Source organism: Pungitius pungitius, chromosome 20 (genome assembly GCF_949316345.1).
Source record: "Pungitius pungitius chromosome 20, fPunPun2.1, whole genome shotgun sequence".
Taxonomy (NCBI): Eukaryota; Metazoa; Chordata; class Actinopteri; order Perciformes; family Gasterosteidae; genus Pungitius; species Pungitius pungitius.
In genome coordinates, this window is record NC_084919.1 from 8,942,914 (window position 1) to 8,961,501 (window position 18,588).

Sequence of the window (18,588 nt, forward strand, 5' to 3'; positions counted from 1 at the left end):
TGACCAATCAGATGGCAGCAGGTCACAGCTCCATCACTGAGCCTTCAGACTCTGCTCACTCTACAAGAGAGAAATAGTGAGATCAAGCCACTTCAAAATGATGAAGTCAAAGCACCAACCACACCCATGTTTGTTATAGACGCTCCTTACACACACACACACACACACACACACACACGAAAGAAGTATACAGATGATCTTTCACTCCTTTCCAAAACAGATGTTTCTAAGCTTAACCGTTTTTGAGCTAATTATCCATTTAACACACACACACACACACACACACACACACACACACACACACACACAGTGGTGTGGGCTGAACAGTAACTTGGTACAGTTAAACTCAACAGAAACATATATACTTAAATGAGCCTTGACTAACACCTCAAGTTCTTCATATTCACATGAGTGACCTCATCTAGTGTACAAGCCAAAACAAATTTCCTCAAACTAATTTGGAAAACTACCAGTCCCAACTATTGAAATGAGAAAAGAGATGAAGTTGACTTAAAGTTCAGGAGCCTGAGAGACTTCTTTTCGTCAGTCATCATAAGGTGACGTGTTAGCAGTGCATGCACGTCGGAGTAAAACGGGAGTTTGGCAGTTAGATGCAATTATGATACAAGCAGCAAGGCAAGTTGACAGGTTTGCCTTCCACGGAAAAATTCTCTGAAGCTTAACTGAGATTATTATTATTTTTTTAATATGCGAACGTTCGACAAAAGCCAAGTCGAGTATTCCCTCGCCGGCAATATTTCAGGGAAATGAGATATTGTTGTGTGCGACGCTCGTGTTCACATCCCGGTGAAGCCAATCTGCAGTATGTGACTTCAGAGGAGAGAGCGATGACAGGACGATGGGCGACAGCACGAACAGCCGGGGGGAAATACGTTGCAAAGATAAATACTGCCTCATTACTCCAGCTAGTGGGCCTGTTCATATTGTGTCACAATGCCGAGTTAACACCAGGACATAGCACTATATTTATGCATTACAATTTGCAACGAAAAGAGTTTAGCAAAGCTAGATGACAAGATGTTAAATACACGTTACCTTGTCACTGAGAAGACGTCATATCCAGTAGAGTTAATTCATCCTCACCGGAAACTCACGATTCTGGCTTTGAATGTGTCTAATAACCCTGAAAACTGACAGCTTATGATTTAAAGAGAAAGAAAACATCAGATCCAGAATTCTGAATCTTTCACATGGCAGACATTTGGGTTGATTGACACAATTTGACAATTACAGGTCTTACTAATTTGGTTAGATGTATTTTTTCTTCTGTGTGAGAGGAGGTTGTAGTAATACTTTTTGCTTTTAGTATCCAGGTTTGACTTGGCATGTTAATTGTGAAAAAAAAAAAGAAAATTCCAACACAAGACAACTTGAACAGTGTTTGCCCCTGAAATGAAATATCTATCATGTGGAAACTGTCACACCGTCCTTGCTAAGCCACATCAAACTGGATCGCTCTATTGCCCAGGAAACAGAAGCACTGTGGGTGTCTATCTAAGTATCATATGGTGAAGGGGAAAAAAAGAAAACCAATAAATCGGTGTCTGACTGATAGTTTCAATCAAGCTAAATAGCTGGATCTCCTCCTCCTCCTTGGAACGCTCCCCTCGGCTGCCCTGCCGACTCCTGCTGTGCCCACGTGGCTCGTGTCACTCGTGTTTCCAGTCACACTGACGTGTCGTCCGCTGAGCTCTTAGTCTCTGACCGTGTGTGTGTGTGTGTGTGTGTGTGTGTGTGTGTGTGTGTGTTCGTGCGTGTGCCAACAAGGCCAGTAGTGCAAACAGTATGCGTCAACAAACACTTCTACCCGCTGACCTTCCCTTCGTGGTTTCAGTCAAATTGAACAAGTCAACCGTGTTTTTTCCATCAGTTCAGCTTCTCCCTCGGTGGTACTCTATCTCCATCTCAACCTCACCTTAACTCCCCCCCCCGCCCCAGGCACAGAAGCATACATGTGATGAAATGATGACACCACTTTGTCTGATAGTGTTGTCTATGTAAAGAAGGGATGAGGAACAGGCCACAAGGTCCCCCTGTGCATGATATGGTGGGAAGAGCAAGTACAAGGGAGGGGGGGGGGGGGGGGGGGGGGGAGTCATTACCTGTAAGTACAGCTCTCAGATCTTTTTTTTCCCCACATATTGCATACAAGTCTTTTCCAAGCAAACTAAGCAAATTAAAATAGTACTGCTGCTCGTTTGGATAAAAGTTACACCTCGTTAATCTGGTTGATATTTTTGGAACTGCAGTATTTATTTTTGTTAGATTAAGCATTAAACAGCTAGTCGATCATTGCTTCATCCCTCCAGCCAGCAATGAAGAGTTTTACGTGAAATAAATCCAGTTTTTTTTTTTTCTTTCTCATATTACTTTGTCTGGAGCTTCTTAACCCTCACACTACGAGACACCGACCAACGGTCATGGTGTCTGGAAGCCTTCAGGGACAATGTTCGGTCACAGTGCGTAAATCTTTCCTCCGACAGTAAATCGTGGGTTTTTGGCCGGAGGCCCTTCAGGCTGCTGCAGTCATTGATCCACACCGTAAGTCAGGGCCAATACACTACTAGGTGAACTTACTGACCCAAAATGTGCAAACAACGACAATTCCATCTCTGAAAGAAGAGGTTTATCCAAACAGTAAAGTGGAAGTGGGATGAAATTGAAAGCCTCCCAGGGTAAGATAATTACTATGTTTCTTGTGGAAGGCACAACATTTACCAAAAATCACGTTTGGGGCCACTTAGAGGTACTTTGCCTTGGCGTGCAACTCAAGCACAAAAAACATCGGAAATCTCGGAAAATCAGCGAGTAGTGAAATAACTTGTGTTGAGGAGGTGACCTTCAAGGGCTCCACCACTTCTCCACCACTGTCGTGGCCCCAAAGTAACCAGAGAGCGCATTCAGAAGTCACTCGGTGTGATCAATACAGGACTGTGGGAGTGATACAGTATAAGAGCGAAGCAAGGTATCACAGTGGTTATTAAAAATGGCAATATATCATACCTCATGATCTGCTTGGTTTTTTTTTTAACATCTTTGGTTTATCCATAAATGTCTTCCATTCAAATCTCACCCGATCAGATGACCTGATGATAACTCGTAGGTCGGTTACGCTGCATTTCTTGTTGCATACTCATCGTCTTTAGAACTTTATTGAGCGACAACTGCGTCTGTCTGCTGCCATCTGGTGTACTTATATACACATGACACGTATCCATGAACACCTTGCTAGTGCTCTCTATGGTTCGTACTGCGGAAATATGTCATTTTCAATAGTTTTTAACTCCTAGAAATACTTTAAAAGATGCTTTAAGACAAAAAAAAATACATTTTTTCACTTTTATTTTCCATTGCACAGTAATCATCTATCTACAGAAATTCTAAATTTTTGTGGCAGCAGATAAAGTCATTAACATCCATGTGAAAGTTGCATAAAACTGTACAAGAAAATTGGCTACAATGAGAAAAATACTGCAACCCACTGATAACTGTTCAATCCGGGACAGAAGATGGCATATGGCAGATAGACAGGACTCCCTCGTGCTGCGTGTTTGGATTGTATTGGGTTAGAATACTGCATACTGTAATGGAAAAGAAACCACTCACTCAAAGATGTAACATTGACAGAAAGAGAAACAAACTGTAACACACAAATAACAGTTGGGAGGGAGGGAAAGACGTTGAACAGGTGTTCGGGGATGACCTCTAGCTAAAACTAGTTATTTTTTCCTGAAGCTGTTTCTCTCCCCCCCCCCCCCCCCTTCTCACCCTAGGGGGTAAAAGACAGAGCTACCTACCAACATCCACACTACAATGCTTACTAAACACAAAGAAGGCCATATTTGCCAAGAGTCGGTAGACGACTCACTGGAGGAAGCGAGAAAAGGCAAAGACCGAAGTGAATGAGAGTCCAAGCATGTGTGCAGAGACCAAACATGCGGAAGATAAACGAAAGGAGATCTCAGAGGTCATCCTCTTATGCTCAGTATCCTGTTGTTATCTTTTTCATCTTCAACGGTGGCTTTAGTCGCTGTGTGACGGACACCCAACTGGACACAGACTGTCCTTGGTGAGACCAGGACATCGACGTTGACGGTTGAACATAAATCTTGATTTGTAACACTGAATGCGCACGCACACACACTCACACACACACACACACACACACACATTCCTAAACACGCAGGTGAATACTGTCAATACTGTGTCTCAGTGGAATGGTTCAGTTTTTTTTTTGTTTGTTTTATGGAAAACAGCCTCAGAGAGCAACAGTTGGGCCTCTTCAAACATCAAACATCAGCCCAGATGTCCGAGTTGCATCTAACTAGCTCCATTTATTGAAGCCCGGGAAATGACAACATTCCTAAACGGACCTGATCCTGGGTCTGCACTCCGCTGTATCACTGGCGGGTGGAATGACAAGCCGGATGACAATGCAATGAGAAAAACAAAGCAACTCTTTGGCGTCAGAAAAATATGGCCTCTCTCCTCTTCTGTTGCTTCGGCAACCTCAACATTTACTTTCCCGTTGGTCTTAGATTGTCAAACTATTTACTTATATACAAATAAAGGTTAAAAGCCTGGTAGACAGAGAGATACAGCACATTTGCGCTTTACTGCAAACACGGAAATAGAAACGAGATAATTATGGTGAACGTTTCTGACACCAAACGCAACCGTCTCTTTCACCTCAATAAATAAATATCAACAAAGAATTAACAACTTTCACAAGTGTCAGCAAAACCTGAAACATGTTTTAAAGTGATGCCTTCAAAGGATGACACGTCAGTATTTCTGTTATCCTGCATGTATGCATACACATACATAGGGGATACCAGTGTACATGAAATTGCCAATATTCATCCAAGAATTTGCAAACTCCACCAAAGCTGGTTACGCGATCAGTGTATTTAACTCTGATCTCGTCAGCATTTTTTACAGACACACTCACAGACTGAGCCAAACCCGTGGAAGCGTACGACTTTGGAGGGAGATGGAGGCGGTTCACATCAGGCCAACAGGTGAAATTCTCAGGTGAACAGTGAATGCGTTTCGTACGCATTCGCTGTAAGATTCCAGAGTCCAGAAAGCTGATGTCGCCGTGTCAGCGATGTGTTAAATGATATATGCCTTTTATATCCTTGCCCTCCTTTTTTAGATTCCAGCCCTTTTCATAAGGAGAAATTAGTTGAGTTGTTAGATATAAGCCACAAAACATATTTTTTTTCCACAAATCAAACGTCATCCACTTTCACCACAATATAAAAATAAGAGATTTTCCAATAATACAGACAGAGCAAAAAATCCAACGAATAACAAATAGAGGAATGGCGAGATAATAGAAATGAACGCACGCACACACACGCACACACACACACACACACACACACACACACACACACACACACACACACACTGTCGGTAACGACATGAACGTCTGTAAGATACAGAGGAGAGTCTAGAGGTTGAGCGAGATGACGAGATATCCAATGTTACATCAAAAAAGGTTGCTTTTATCCCCCCGACTCTCTGCATAGAGGAGGCGTCACTGTCACAGCACTTCCTGTGGCTCTCCCACGCCACTGTCTTCTCTTCAGGCCTTCGCACCCTGCTCCCGTACTCCTCGATGCGTTATTCCTTCCTTTTGTACACTCTGAAGTGGATACGGCGTTGCACACTTACACGGTTTATGTATATATAATGATGTATTTAGATTCTTTTTCCTTCTTTTTTACATTTTTTAGAATTTTTAGTAGTCTGTTTTCTCCATTAAGTGTCTTTTTTTTTTTTTTTTTCAGCTATGTTCTCCGATTTGAATACTGGCCCCGATGGGCTTTGGAGTGGAGACAACAATAAAGGACATTTTGGCATGTGAGAATGGCGAATCTCAAGGTGCGTGGGCCAATCGACTGCCTCGGAGGAGCAGCTGAACACACAGATAAACAAAGAAACAAAAACATAATAAAAGAAGACACCATTTGTTTGCTCCCTCTGAGGTTGTCCTTCTGCCACTGTCCTCCACCCCCCTCAGTTCCACCCTTGGACTGAGGTAAGAACAGTGTTCAACATTGTGCTAGGGAAGAACATCCCAAGTGTCCCAGTGAAGAAGGCTCGGAGGGATCTGAATCAATGGACAGACGGATGTGGAGGGAGGGGTCGGGGGGGGGTCGGGGGGGGTGGGGGGTCGGGGTGAAGTGATTCCAAACGAGCCGATGGAAGGTGACAGTTGTGTCCACGGAGCTCCGCTCCTCCGCCGTCACTGATCAGAACTGGTACCACTTTTTGTCTTTACACTTCAGCATCATCTGGGAAGAGAGGAGATGTTGGCGTGAGCACACAGTTCAACTGTGACAAACGCCTTCCCTACTTTACACAAGCCACCAGCCCGGGACCGCCAACATCCAGCGGATGTATGCTGCCCTCTGGTGGATGAATAGTGACAAAGATTCATGGAAAAGAAGGTCGCTCTCTCTGATATTTCTTACAACCGTTTGCTTTCATAAACATCTTTGCTCTTATTTTCTCAATAAGTCCATAACTCTGCAACAGTCTCTGAAAAATGAAACTAAAACAGCAAAAACAAATACTTTTATGACTGATCTCCCACCCTGTTATTTCAGCTTTCATTCCTTGAAGTCCTACAAAAACCTATTCCCGTGGCAGCTGAAAGAGCTACGGCCTTCTCGACACCTGGGGAACATTCTCTGTGTACCTCATGGGCGTGTTTGGAGAAGGAGTCGGCGCTGGCCATCATGGCAGCTGTCCTCTCATCCAGCTCGCCCAGTTTCTGGCCTCTTTCGTCCAGCGCTATTCGGGCGCGTGCCAGATCTCCGACGATACCAGACGCTGCCCCTTTCATGCCCTCTAGGCCGCCCGGGCCTGGGATGTGCTGGGCCAGACTGCGGGACGCCTTCCCGGAGGACGTCTCACCAACTGGGTTAAGAAACGAATGGAAATGAGCGGCGGTAGACGTGTGAAGGAGAGGTCCAGTTATCACTGGAAAGGTCGGCACGTGTAGGTCTTTGCTTACAGAGATCCTCTCTGTCCAGTGACTGTGATCCTCCCCCAAAGAGGCCTTTGAAGAACCCTCTGTTGGGGGCCTCTGGTGTCTCCACGGGTGTAAAAAGTTCTCCCAGCATCTCCTGTAACACACACACACACACACACACACACACACACACACACACACACATCATCCTGTTGCATACAGTTTGGCTGTCTCTGTCTAATTAAACCCTACTTCTATCCTTAGCAGAGGGTAACAGCGTGTTGTTTGGTGAGTTGCCGCTTTTAGATGACTCTAAAACCTGCCCAGAGGACTCGATCCGGTGTTTCACCAAACAATAACTGCAGGCTGACCACAGGGGGGGAAGAGACACCTCAGTGCAATAGAGCGTCCTGCATACAGGCTGCTGGCTGACCTGCAGGTTTTCACAGGTGTCCTGGCTGTAGGTGAGCCTCTGGACCTCAGTGGGGGAGCAGAGGTACATGGCCTGACCGAGGTTGGTGAAGCAGAACGTCCTTGCTATCCGCATGTCCGTCAAAGGCAGGTAGTTCACATCCATGAGCGGCCTCAGTCCCGGCACACTAGATGGGAGACACAGAGACGATTCATGGGGTTTTATATCGGTATGATAATATAACGCTGTATACTATAACGCTGCCAATAACTGCACCTCTCTATTTTAGCTTTGGTCAGCGTCTAAATACAATATTACTGTGGTGGTTGTGAATATTTCAAGTTTTTCAACAGCACATTTCAATCTCCGGAAACATTTGTCTCAATGGTTATGCACCATTTCGAACCGGCACACACACTGACACACACACACACACACACACACACACACACACACACACACACACACACACACACACACACACACACACACACACAGACAGACAGACAGACAGCTGGGCATCCTCGCTCTATCAGACGCCATATGGATGCCTGTTCTGTCTCTGTCTCCCTCCTTTAGGGCCATGAGGATTAATGAGGATGCGCGTCAGACTTAGACACCGCCCCCCCCCCCCTACACCACACACACTTACACATACTGCATGGAAATGTACCTGGTAAACATCTGTATATGCATGTGTGCATGCCTGAAAAGGACTAGCCTTGTCATGACGGTAAATTGTAAGTGGTTATGTTGGTGTTGAAGGATTAGGTTACTGCTGGTTGCTGGTTGTGGGTGTTTACGAGGACAAAAGATGGTGTCTGACCATATTTCAGTGGTGTCAGCATTGATTTCAGCCATTTAAAAGTAGGTACAGTTATTTGCAGAAATAAGGGTATTAAAAAAATGCTAAATAGGAAAGCTAGAACAGAGATAAATTGCCATTGACATCTGCCCTTCTGTACATCACACCAGCATCCACGGCTGTGACCAGCTGGGATTCACACTTGTTGAAATGGACTGCAATGCAAGTTTCAACTTAGATCAAACAGACTCCAAGTTAACTTCTTGAACCTTGAAGCCTAATGTGCAGCCCTATCCGCTCTTCCATAGTCCATCTGTGTCTAAGGAAAGTACTCCAACATATGGCTCCGTATCTAACTACCACTTCATATTCACACTTCATTCTCAAAAGACACATTAGGTGCGGTCACCATGGCAATACTGACAACACCTGGCGAAAATACAGACCCACCAGCATCTTTGTGTCTATTGTGAATGAAACATTCAGAGCACGACAGAACAAGTCAAAACAACTTCAATCGAATCATATGAACATCATCCATTCAAACGGACTTTGATTGACACATTTGAATCATAGCCAGCTATTTTGTGACTGGTGTGTCTCTTACCTGAGGGTCATGATGTGGCCATTGGCGCAGAAACACGCCAGACTGGCGCCATGGCTCATCTGCACCACATCTGCCCGCAGGATGAAGGAGGTCTCTGTGATACTCGCTTTGGAGATGGCGGTCTGGGAGGGGAGCGAGATGACCTTGGCCTGTTTCTCCGAACACACCACGGCGTACTGGCTCTCGTTCAGGTCCTGGGAGGTGGAAGGGGACACCGAGACGGGCCGGCGCTTACGGACCTTCTCCCTTTCCTCACCGTCTGCGGTGACGTTGGGCTCAAACCAAGGCTCGTAGGCGGGGGGCACCATGGAGCCTGTGGAATCCAGGAAGGCCATCCGCATGACGCTGCCCTTCAGCCGCACCAGCATGCCTGATGAACGCAAAGAAAAGGCTCGTCACAGGAACTTTAGAGGCACTGTGCACCCGATTTCATGATGAATAATGTGCAAAAATACATTTTCCTCTACTGAAGCAGGGACGACAGCGCTTCCCTTCTGACGTCACAGTACCCACCTGTTGGTGAAATGATAACTGGCTGCAGCTGCCGTTGCTCCCCAGCAGGGGGCAATGTGATGGCCAGAGCGAGCACCGTGCCCAGCGTGGTGCCCACATACAGGCAGGGCGTCAAAGCGCTGTCCCCCTTCCGGGCAAAGGCCTCACTAAAGTGGAAGGAGCTGATGGCCTCCCGCGCTTCCTTGTCGATACTGGTGACGCTGGAGGAGCGTGAGCGGCTGAAGGAATTGTCCCGGTGGTCTAATGGGTTGGCACCCCGCGGCGGGCATACAGACAGGAGGACAGTAAGAAGAAAACAGAGAGGTAAAGCACCCGCAGAGCAGTGGAAAAAAATGGTACAAAATATTAAAAAACAAATTAAAAAATGTATGGGGCATTTAAAAATGTAAAGAAAATCAAGAAATATTAACATTTTGTTTGATACTGAACTCTGGCTGAACAGATTATGAAGTTATAAATACACAAATACTGGGATAGGAATCCAGGAATATGGGCTTACAATCTGAACGGTGGGTAAAAATATAAATGCCTAATAATAGTAATTTTATCTCTCTTCACGGTGGAGACCTCACCTGAAACCATATTGATGGTTTATGTAATACACACTTTACAAAATATATGACACAACAGACACAAATCCAGTGCAGTTATGCCATTGCGCATTTTCACAGGTCACCCCACATTTGACATCCCCGATCAGTGGTTTCATTGGTATGAAGAAGTCTCTAATAGGCACTTTGGTTATATTTCATAACATTGGAAACATACAGGTAAACGCTCCGCATTTGACCCATCCGATGTTACTGGTGCTTTAGAAGAACGTTAGGACGACGCCTCTTTCTTTTAAAGCGACAGTATTGCTGTTTGGGCAAATTGTAAAACAACCAATCAGACGGAGAAAAGAAAGACACAAAGAACAGAGAAGAGAAATCGGAAAGCTGCGAAAGTAAAAGGAAGCATCACGGTGAGATGGGTTGTGCGTAGTTTAGCTTAGCACCACTGACCTCAAACAGAACCCCCACCAAGTTCAAAAAGTGGGAGCTTCACAATGAATTTAATTCAAACACATACATTTAATTGAATAGATTTCCATTCCGGTCAGATCAGTGCTACCTTTTGTTGTCATGCAAACTTAAATAAAATCCTCCAGCTTGCCAAATTTGAGGCTAATAACCAGGTTGAACTGGACTAATACAACGTGTGAGTCCAGCTGAAGTGAGAAAGATATACCGCATTTCAAAAGAAGGTTGTTTGGAGACAAGTCGAGGCTTACCCAAGTCTGGCTTTAGCTCAGTAGGCAAGCTTAATTTCCGTGACATCTTTGCTGGAAAAAAGAGAACATCCCTCTTTACAAAGACACGTCTACGCTAACACACGATGCCATGCAAAGCTAGATAACTAGCATTGGGCTAGGATTGTGCACCAAGCTAAAACACACAAAGACGATTAAAGGCTGTGAGACAAAGTGCTTGGGTGACTGTTCCACTGACTGGAGGAGCCTAAAAGCTTCCCACAGAAGAGGATACTGCGAAGGGACTCAAGAGACAACCCCTGTGTAGGACAGGGGACATGCCGTAAGAAAACAAACAAAGAGGGCGCGGGACCTCTGGTTGCACAAGGTCCTGCAAGAGAGGACTGAGAGACAGTGAGATACATACTAAACTGCACAGCCATTCAAGGACCTTCATGCCACAGGAGCATGCACCAAGAACAGGAAGGCAACAGAAAACAGAAAAGACTGAACAGCGGATGGAAGAAGACAGTGGAAAAGATGGTTACTGAAGTAGCCTACGTACAGCTAGCTAGGTAGCTAGGTATTAGCTGGAGTCCATCTTTAAACAACTGCTAACTAAAGAACTGCCAGAAACAACAATGCAACAGTCTGTCAAGTAGGGGAAGAAGTTGGAGAAACTATAAGATGCAAAAGGGGACATTCTTGCGTTAATCTAGATGTTATGTTCACTAAGGGTGGTTAGTAGGAATGGCTGGCTGGCAAGTTCTTGTTGAGTTAGAAAAACTGACTGAAACCCACTTTGACAAATGAAGAAATAAAATAAAATCCCTGTGAAGTCGTCTGATATCCTTTTGCTCAAATTTGGTTGTGTTGACTTTGATCACGTTTGTTTTTGCTGAGGCATAATTTCAACAAATGACACTGGGTGTTTGGTACACAAATCTACAGTGAAAACATGGCACGTTATAAATATAAGCAGACCAAATATTCAAATAAATAGAATATTTATAAATAATGTCCTGAAAAACTTTTAGCAACAGGGTTCACTCAAGAAAGAGGGAAGGATCACACACCCCGGGCCTTTCACGGACAAAACGCATTACATTTGAGCAGCAGATGTGTTATTGTCTACTTCATCGGCACACACTGAAGATAAACAAAGACACAGTTGGAGGGATGAGTCGCTCTCTGCTCCGTGGTGCCGTCGCACTGCACCGTGGACGCAGCCACACGTACCGTGGACGTGGGACCTGCTGTGGGAGGTCAGGACGGATATCACACAGATATCACGGAGAAGGCGCACTTACCCTCTGACACTCGTGCTGCGTACGTGTAGCATGCAATGTGTGTCGAAGGCGATGGCGCTCTGTTGGGGGTGTGTGTGTGTGTGTGTGTGTGTCCTACGTGCTTCCAAGTAGAACCCTGTTCTATGAGCCTTCAGTTGTCGGTGTGCAGCTTGCAACCATGTACTCGAGTACAGAAGTGAAAGATGACCGTCATGTCGAATGTCCTGTTGTGTATATACACAGTGAGAACCGGCCTACAGTGGAACAGAAGGTAACCTTTGGTTCCCCATTTATTCACACTATGGAGACCATGACACAGAGGACAGAGACAGGTGGTGTGGGGGGAGGGGGGGACAAATCTGGACCTTTGTCCCGCCTAAAGAACCTCTAACGAAAATCTTTGGCCAATCTTACCTCCTCTACCACCTCCATTGTAGAATTGCTGTAGATTGCTGTTTGTCATCAACACTTTTGGGGGTTCAAGGAGGGGAAGTAAAGTAAAGTAAAGTAAATTAGAAACAACCATTGGCTTATTACGACACACAAGCTGTCGCTGTTGTTACTCTGATGTTCAGGACACTGGTTGGAATCTAACACTTCACCCCCGTTAGGTTTTTTTTTAGGGGTGTAAAGGGGTGCTGCGTGTAAATCCTTCAAATGTTAAATGCATAATCAAAAGTGGTTTAGCATTGACGAATGTAAGCCGTGATTCAACGTTGTTGTTAATGCAAATAAAGGAACAAACCCAAGGACTTAGTGTTTTTAATGGCCCTCTTCTGGCACTAGGGGAGTCTTATTTCATCGTTCTGAAACGTTCTTCAAGGTGAATCTGCATGAAAAAGCATCTAAAAACAGGATTCTTCCACTGGTAGAAACAAACCAAAAAAGCTCTTCATTGCTCAACCCTAGATTAAATTACTGCAGATTTTCTTTGCAAAAAAACGCCTTGTCACTCTCTCCGTTCTATGAATAATGCAGAGCAGACAGACGCCAGTTTGGTGGCACCAGACACGAGGGGTCGGGACGGGCATCATACCTGCAGCAGGACTCCAGACTTTGAGATTTGTTATTCTCTTTGACCTTTTAAAAAAGCTTTTCATTTTCATTGCCAAATTACCCCTAATGATATGGATCTGGGCTGTTCTCTCTTCAAGCACCTTCAGCTGAAATACTAATGATGCAGATTAAGAGAGGAGACAATGTAAAAGAGCAACAGAACATCTTGCTGTTGCAAATAGGACTGCAGTCTGCTGTGGCTGTGGTGCATGATATACTAAGTGAAAATGGATTTTGTTTGTTTGTATAATTCCTGATACAAAAACAGCTTGACATGAACATGGTGTCAACAGATCAGCACATTTAAAGGTTACTGAAAGAAGATTGTTGCTTAAAAGTGAAAAGTTAAATGACATCATCTTGTGACTTATGTTATACAATTAACAGTTACTTAATACATGACATGACCCAAGGGTCAGGTTGGTCTTTACAAGTTATTCGCCAATTAAGGTAAATCCTTGTGTTTCTCTACCAAGATGATAATTTTTTTGCGTTCATACTGAATTAGCATGATTAGGATTGGATACATTCACAACCTATAATCCAGTAAAAAAATATATATTCCTGTCTATTAAGCTCTGCAAAGTGGTAAGAGAAAAAAAATTCCATAAGCATACGGCAAGAAGAAACAGAAACAGTAAAAAAAGTAGTCTCTCTTGTTACTTAAATTGTACTCCTTAAACAATGTTCCTCTTGCATACGAATACATGGCCTAATATATATATATATATATATATACATATATATATATATATATATTAGTGATCAGTGCGTAGTCTAGATAACACAAAGCCTTAGCTATATTTCTCCCACTTTTCCAGAATAAGATGCTGAAGAACATGTTACCTGAAGTGGGGGACTTGCAGCGGTCCTCTGATGTGGCTGAACCCTCGTTAATGTCACACAGACCTGCAGCAGAGATCAAACATTTCAATCCATGCGATACAAAGGAAGCGGAAAGGAACCAATGGGGGGCTCATTCATTCATTCATAAAAACCTCAGACATTAACTGGGATTGTTTTTTGTGGAGAATTGATAAGAACAAATGTCTGATTCCCACGCCCAAAGTTCTCTCCACGTCACTGCTTGTGCACCAGGTGAAGGTCTAATTCCTGTCTTTGCCGCGTGCATGTTTGTGTGGGAATGTGTGTGTGTGTGCGACATTGTCCTTTGAGGCAGAAAGCCAAGCAGACAGCAGCGCCTGTTGTCATAGAAACACAGCTGGACGCCTGATTACTGCTCACACTCGCCAAGCTCTGACAGGTGCCAGCCTACTGCTCACCAGTCGGTGACACCAGATGCTCCGTGTGTATTTACACGTGCACGTGCTGGTGTATACGTGAGCGTTTGGGTGAACATGTGTGAAAAAAAAAAAAACTCTCAAATGAATCGCAGAGCATTCAAAGATTCATCCATCAAACTTTTGCTGAAGTATGGGCGGTGCGTCGTCATGACACTGCGGCATCGTCTACGCAGCTACACTGCCCGCATCCAACACAGGGTGGCAGTGTCTTAAAGCGTCCTGATAGCTCAAAGGGATACCATGAGGCTGCAGTGTGTTAGAGGGATGGACTATAAGAATGTGTATGGGTGAATGAGGAGAGAGAGAGAGAGAGAGAGAGAGAGAGAGAGAGAGAGAGAGAGAGAGAGATGGACTGAGAGTTTGTTTTGTTGCGTGCTCTTTTAAGAGTCAATACACAACGAGGCATTTTCAAACTGACCGTAACAAAATCAGGCTTCTCAGGTCAGCGGTGTGTGTGTGTGTGTATGTGTGTGTGTTTGGGCACAGGAGTCTCTAGTCGGCTTCATTTACACCCATGTGTTAGTGCAGGGGATTCTTTCATTGATTCAGTTAGATTTATACTAATGTTGGTCCTGCTACCTATGTTGTTATTTTTGTAGCACCTAAAAAAAAAATTGATTTCTGGTGGCCAGAAAAGTTAAGACTTTTCTTCTTACGCTGCTCCTTCTCATCCCTTTTCCTCATTACCTCCAGAGGGCTGTCGTGTCTTTCTTGGTGAGCGGGGCTGTCTCTGGTACGGGTCATTGGAGCCGTACAGCTCCACCGTCCCCAAGTTGAGCACCACCGTCTTCTGGACGTAGTCCACCACCGCCAGACCATTACTGTTGCCAAACACCACACTGGAGAAGGGGCAACAGAGTCAGTGGGGAAAGTGGGAGAAGGAGGATGGGTGAGAGCCATTAAAAAAAGGGAAAGAATCGGATTTGATTTATTCTTTTAAAGTGCCTTTTTAGCCCGTGAGCATTAAAAAGTGGCCCTGTGCCGGTTTTAGTCTTCGCCTCAGATGGTACAGGCCAGAGTACAAACGGTGGGCACTGGGGGGGGGGGGGGGGGGGGAGGGGGGAGCTGCTTCTAGTCTCGAAACGGGCGGGCCGTTTGCGTACTCACAGGCCGTAGGAGGAGTTCACCGCCAGGCTGGTGATCTGCTGCGGGGGCTCCCCACTCACCCACACCAGCTGCACCACCAGATCCACCTGGAAACCTGCAGACTGCTTCAGAGGGGTGCTGCGCACTCTGGAGAGAGAGAGAGAGGGAGAGAGACACCCAAACATGTTTTCACAAAAAGAGATTGGGGGGGGGTGTGGCTGGCCTGGCTTCAGTGGGATGGAGGGGAGGCTGCGGGTGAGAACGCGAGACCCCTGTGTATGAGAACGTGTGCGTGGGCCCTCGGTGCTCATGGGGGGGGGAGGATGTGATCGGTGTGAGGACGTGCGTGCGCGCTTCGTACTTGAGGCAGGGCATGTTGCCTCCGTCGGAGTTGCTGCTGCTGGTGGAGGGGTGTGACGGCGGGCCGCTCGTCTGAGGGGAGGCGCCGGGGGTGGGGAGCGCCGGGGTCTGCTCCCCACCCCCGCACCCTCCGTCCGGAGACTCGATGTCGTTGAGCTCGTACTGCATTCGCACCTCCAGCAGCTGTACGAGACACACACGGAGGAGACGGAAAGGACGTGAAAAAGAGCATCGCAAATCACGATACAGGTACAAAGACTCTGAGCCATTTGAGCGTGAGTGACAACCCCACAACACAAAGATTGACTGTGATAATAAAGAGATTTGTGTGACACGTTGTGCGCTTGTAAATGTGCTGGTGTGTGGGCAGAGAGAGAGAGAGAGTCAGAGAGGTCCTCCAACACTGAAATATTCCCTTCCTTCTAAGTCCTCCTTCAGGCTACTTCTCTGAAACCTCCGCCTTCATAGAGTCACTGACACACACACACACACACACACACACACACACACACACACACACACACACACACACACACACACACACACACACACACACACACACACACAATGAGCTCTTTTCTCTTTTGCATTCTGTCAGTCTCATTAGCCCCACTGACACGTGGGAGTGAAGAGGGATCAGCGCCCTTCTACGGATTCTCACTCCCGCCTCCTTTGGTCCTCCTGCTTCATTCCTGCGAGGTGATGGAGGTGAAGGGAGGCTGTTCTCCTAATTACAGCTTGCCAGTAAATATTTAGTCCTCATCCACATCCCACTAGCACACCTGGAGCGTCGGCCTGAGGTTCCTCTGACACATGAATCAGCGCATTTGCAGAAAGAGGTGCCTGATGAAAATCAGTCTTTTGCTGTTTGCTTGGAAAAGACAAACAAATTGTATCATTTTTGACAAACTGTGCCGAACACACTGATGGCACCAGCGTTAAAAAAAAAAAAAATTAAAAAAAAAATATTCATTTTCAGACCTGCGAGGAAGCGGCACCTCCCACACACTGTGATTGACAGGCGACCTCTGCGGAGGGCAACAATACAACAGCAGCTTCACAGGAAAGACGTTGCCAAAATGACGAAGAAATAAAATGTCTTGCTGGTTCTCACTTCAACACCCTGCTGTTCCAGCAAAAGGATGGACGCCACCCTCTCACGTGTAATGTAGGAGCTTCTCCTCTCAGTATATCATTAAACACCGACTCCCATGAGCACTTACGTCGCTATCAGCAAAGATTATAATAACAGCCTGGCTTCGCTTTTTCATTGCTCCGTCTGTTGGCATGACAACCGTACTGCCTTTGACTAGGCAGATATTAGAGCATGTGTGTGTTTGTGTGTGTGTGTGTGTGTGTTTGTGGATGTGTGTCAGCATCTGACATTATAGCCCTTATTTGTCGTTGTATTACAAGCGTCTGGAAGAAGGATCCCCACCTGCACCACCTCAGTAGTTACTTCCAGTTTGCTGAAGCGGTAGATGATGACGTTGGCGGAAACTCCGGCCACACACAGCATCCGGCTTTCGGGGCACCAGGCCATGATCTGAATGGCAAAGGGGTCTTCGTCTGATGCCTCGGTGCTGCCCTTGTCCTCCTTTGACCGGTTTCTGTCAAACACCTTGGCTGTTTTGAGTTTATAGAGCACCTGGAGCATTACTGGGGTCAAAGGGCAGAGAGGAGAAAAGTATCAGCCGCAATCCAAGGACATGTCACATTTAAGACCTGACTCTAAAGAAATATGAAACAAGAGGCAATGCGGTGCTTTGAACTACAAGTAATTGATTGTTGATAGACTTAACATGTTTGTTTGTATTGTCTGTGTGAAGGTTGGGGCTCAAAGTGGTTTTATATTAGTTTTTAAAAGTGTTTTCTCTTCCCTAAGACCAACAATACATAATAATAATAACTTCTTGAAGCATAAACAAAGCTTAGCCCTTGAGAGAACTCACTTGCAGAGGCATCCCAGAACTTCACAGTTCCATCAGCATGCCTGGGAATTCAAGAGGAGGACAGAAAATGATCAAATTAAGAGGAAAAACAGAGACGAATATCAATATGTGCCTTATTGCCTGCATGATCAATTTCTCAGTACATTAGTTTGAAAGCTAAGCAAGCAAAAGAAAACACATATTTTAAATACCAACTGAAGACACAAATTCCTCCTGGGTAGTAAATAAAAACAAACCAAACAAATAAGTTGGTTCCTTCCGATCCACCCACATATGGGTGAGGGATATGATGCAGCCTGTGGCACCCTTAGAATAAGAAACAGAAGGCTGTATAGAATAGTAACACAGCATGTAGGGGTGAGGCGAGATGGAGGAAGGCGAGGAGTGAAAGCCTCCTCCTGCCGAACCGATACCTCAATGTCACTTCTTCACTGTGTGTGCTCGGTAAAAAAAAAAGAAAAAAGAAGCCCCTCCTCCCCCCTGAAGACAGCTTAGAGCGAGATAATAAACATTGAAAGAACGTGTAGTGCACATGATTGGAATATATAAAGACCTACAGTAAATATTCAAAGACAAGCTCCTTTTTTTTTCCTGTCGAGACCTGACGGTGCAGGAGGGGGTGAGATAAATGAAGTCGCAGCACGACGTTAATGCTAACGCTAATGAAATCAGCATCGTCTTACCCAGTGAGGATGATCTCTGGGTAGCTCTGTGTGCCTTGACCCCAGTTTCCACCACTAATGGGCCATTCCTGGATGGATGGCAGACACGCACGGTGCATAATGTCAAGAAACGCAGCATCAATATCATCACACAACGGTTGCAGGAATAGACGACATAACAAAACTGCGCCTGGGTGAGAGTGTGCGTGGGGGGGGGGGGGGGGATCCTTTTGTGTAACCCCCCCCCCTCAGCTGGTCTTTCAATTGTACATAATGCACTATCCTCGTTCTGAAAGCGCGTG

The 18,588-nt window shown here is 45.5% G+C and overlaps 1 protein-coding gene across 4 annotated transcripts in view; it reads right to left on the bottom strand.

Moving 5' to 3' along the window:
- Positions 1-3,346: 3,346 nt before the first annotated feature.
- The window catches only part of stxbp5a (syntaxin binding protein 5a (tomosyn)), a 71,418-nt gene continuing 56,176 nt past the window's right edge, over positions 3,347-18,588 (bottom strand). Inside the window, exons 13-27 of one of the 4 annotated variants that reach the window (XM_037450247.2) lie at positions 18,308-18,375; positions 17,625-17,665; positions 17,111-17,331; positions 15,674-15,855; positions 15,334-15,459; positions 14,914-15,065; positions 13,769-13,831; positions 12,281-12,334; positions 10,620-10,670; positions 9,347-9,628; positions 8,834-9,203; positions 7,443-7,608; positions 7,052-7,163; positions 6,734-6,954; positions 3,347-6,326 (exon numbers count right to left, since the gene is read on the bottom strand). In XM_037450247.2, the coding sequence (XP_037306144.2) occupies positions 6,285-6,326; positions 6,734-6,954; positions 7,052-7,163; positions 7,443-7,608; positions 8,834-9,203; positions 9,347-9,628; positions 10,620-10,670; positions 12,281-12,334; positions 13,769-13,831; positions 14,914-15,065; positions 15,334-15,459; positions 15,674-15,855; positions 17,111-17,331; positions 17,625-17,665; positions 18,308-18,375 (2,151 nt within the window). In that variant the 3' untranslated portion in view covers positions 3,347-6,284. The remainder of the gene's footprint in view (positions 6,327-6,733; positions 6,955-7,051; positions 7,164-7,442; positions 7,609-8,833; positions 9,204-9,346; positions 9,629-10,619; positions 10,671-12,280; positions 12,335-13,768; positions 13,832-14,913; positions 15,066-15,333; positions 15,460-15,673; positions 15,856-17,110; positions 17,332-17,624; positions 17,666-18,307; positions 18,376-18,588) is intronic. The other 3 variants (XM_037450249.2, XM_037450248.2, XM_037450252.2) reach the window with 3 other exon arrangements.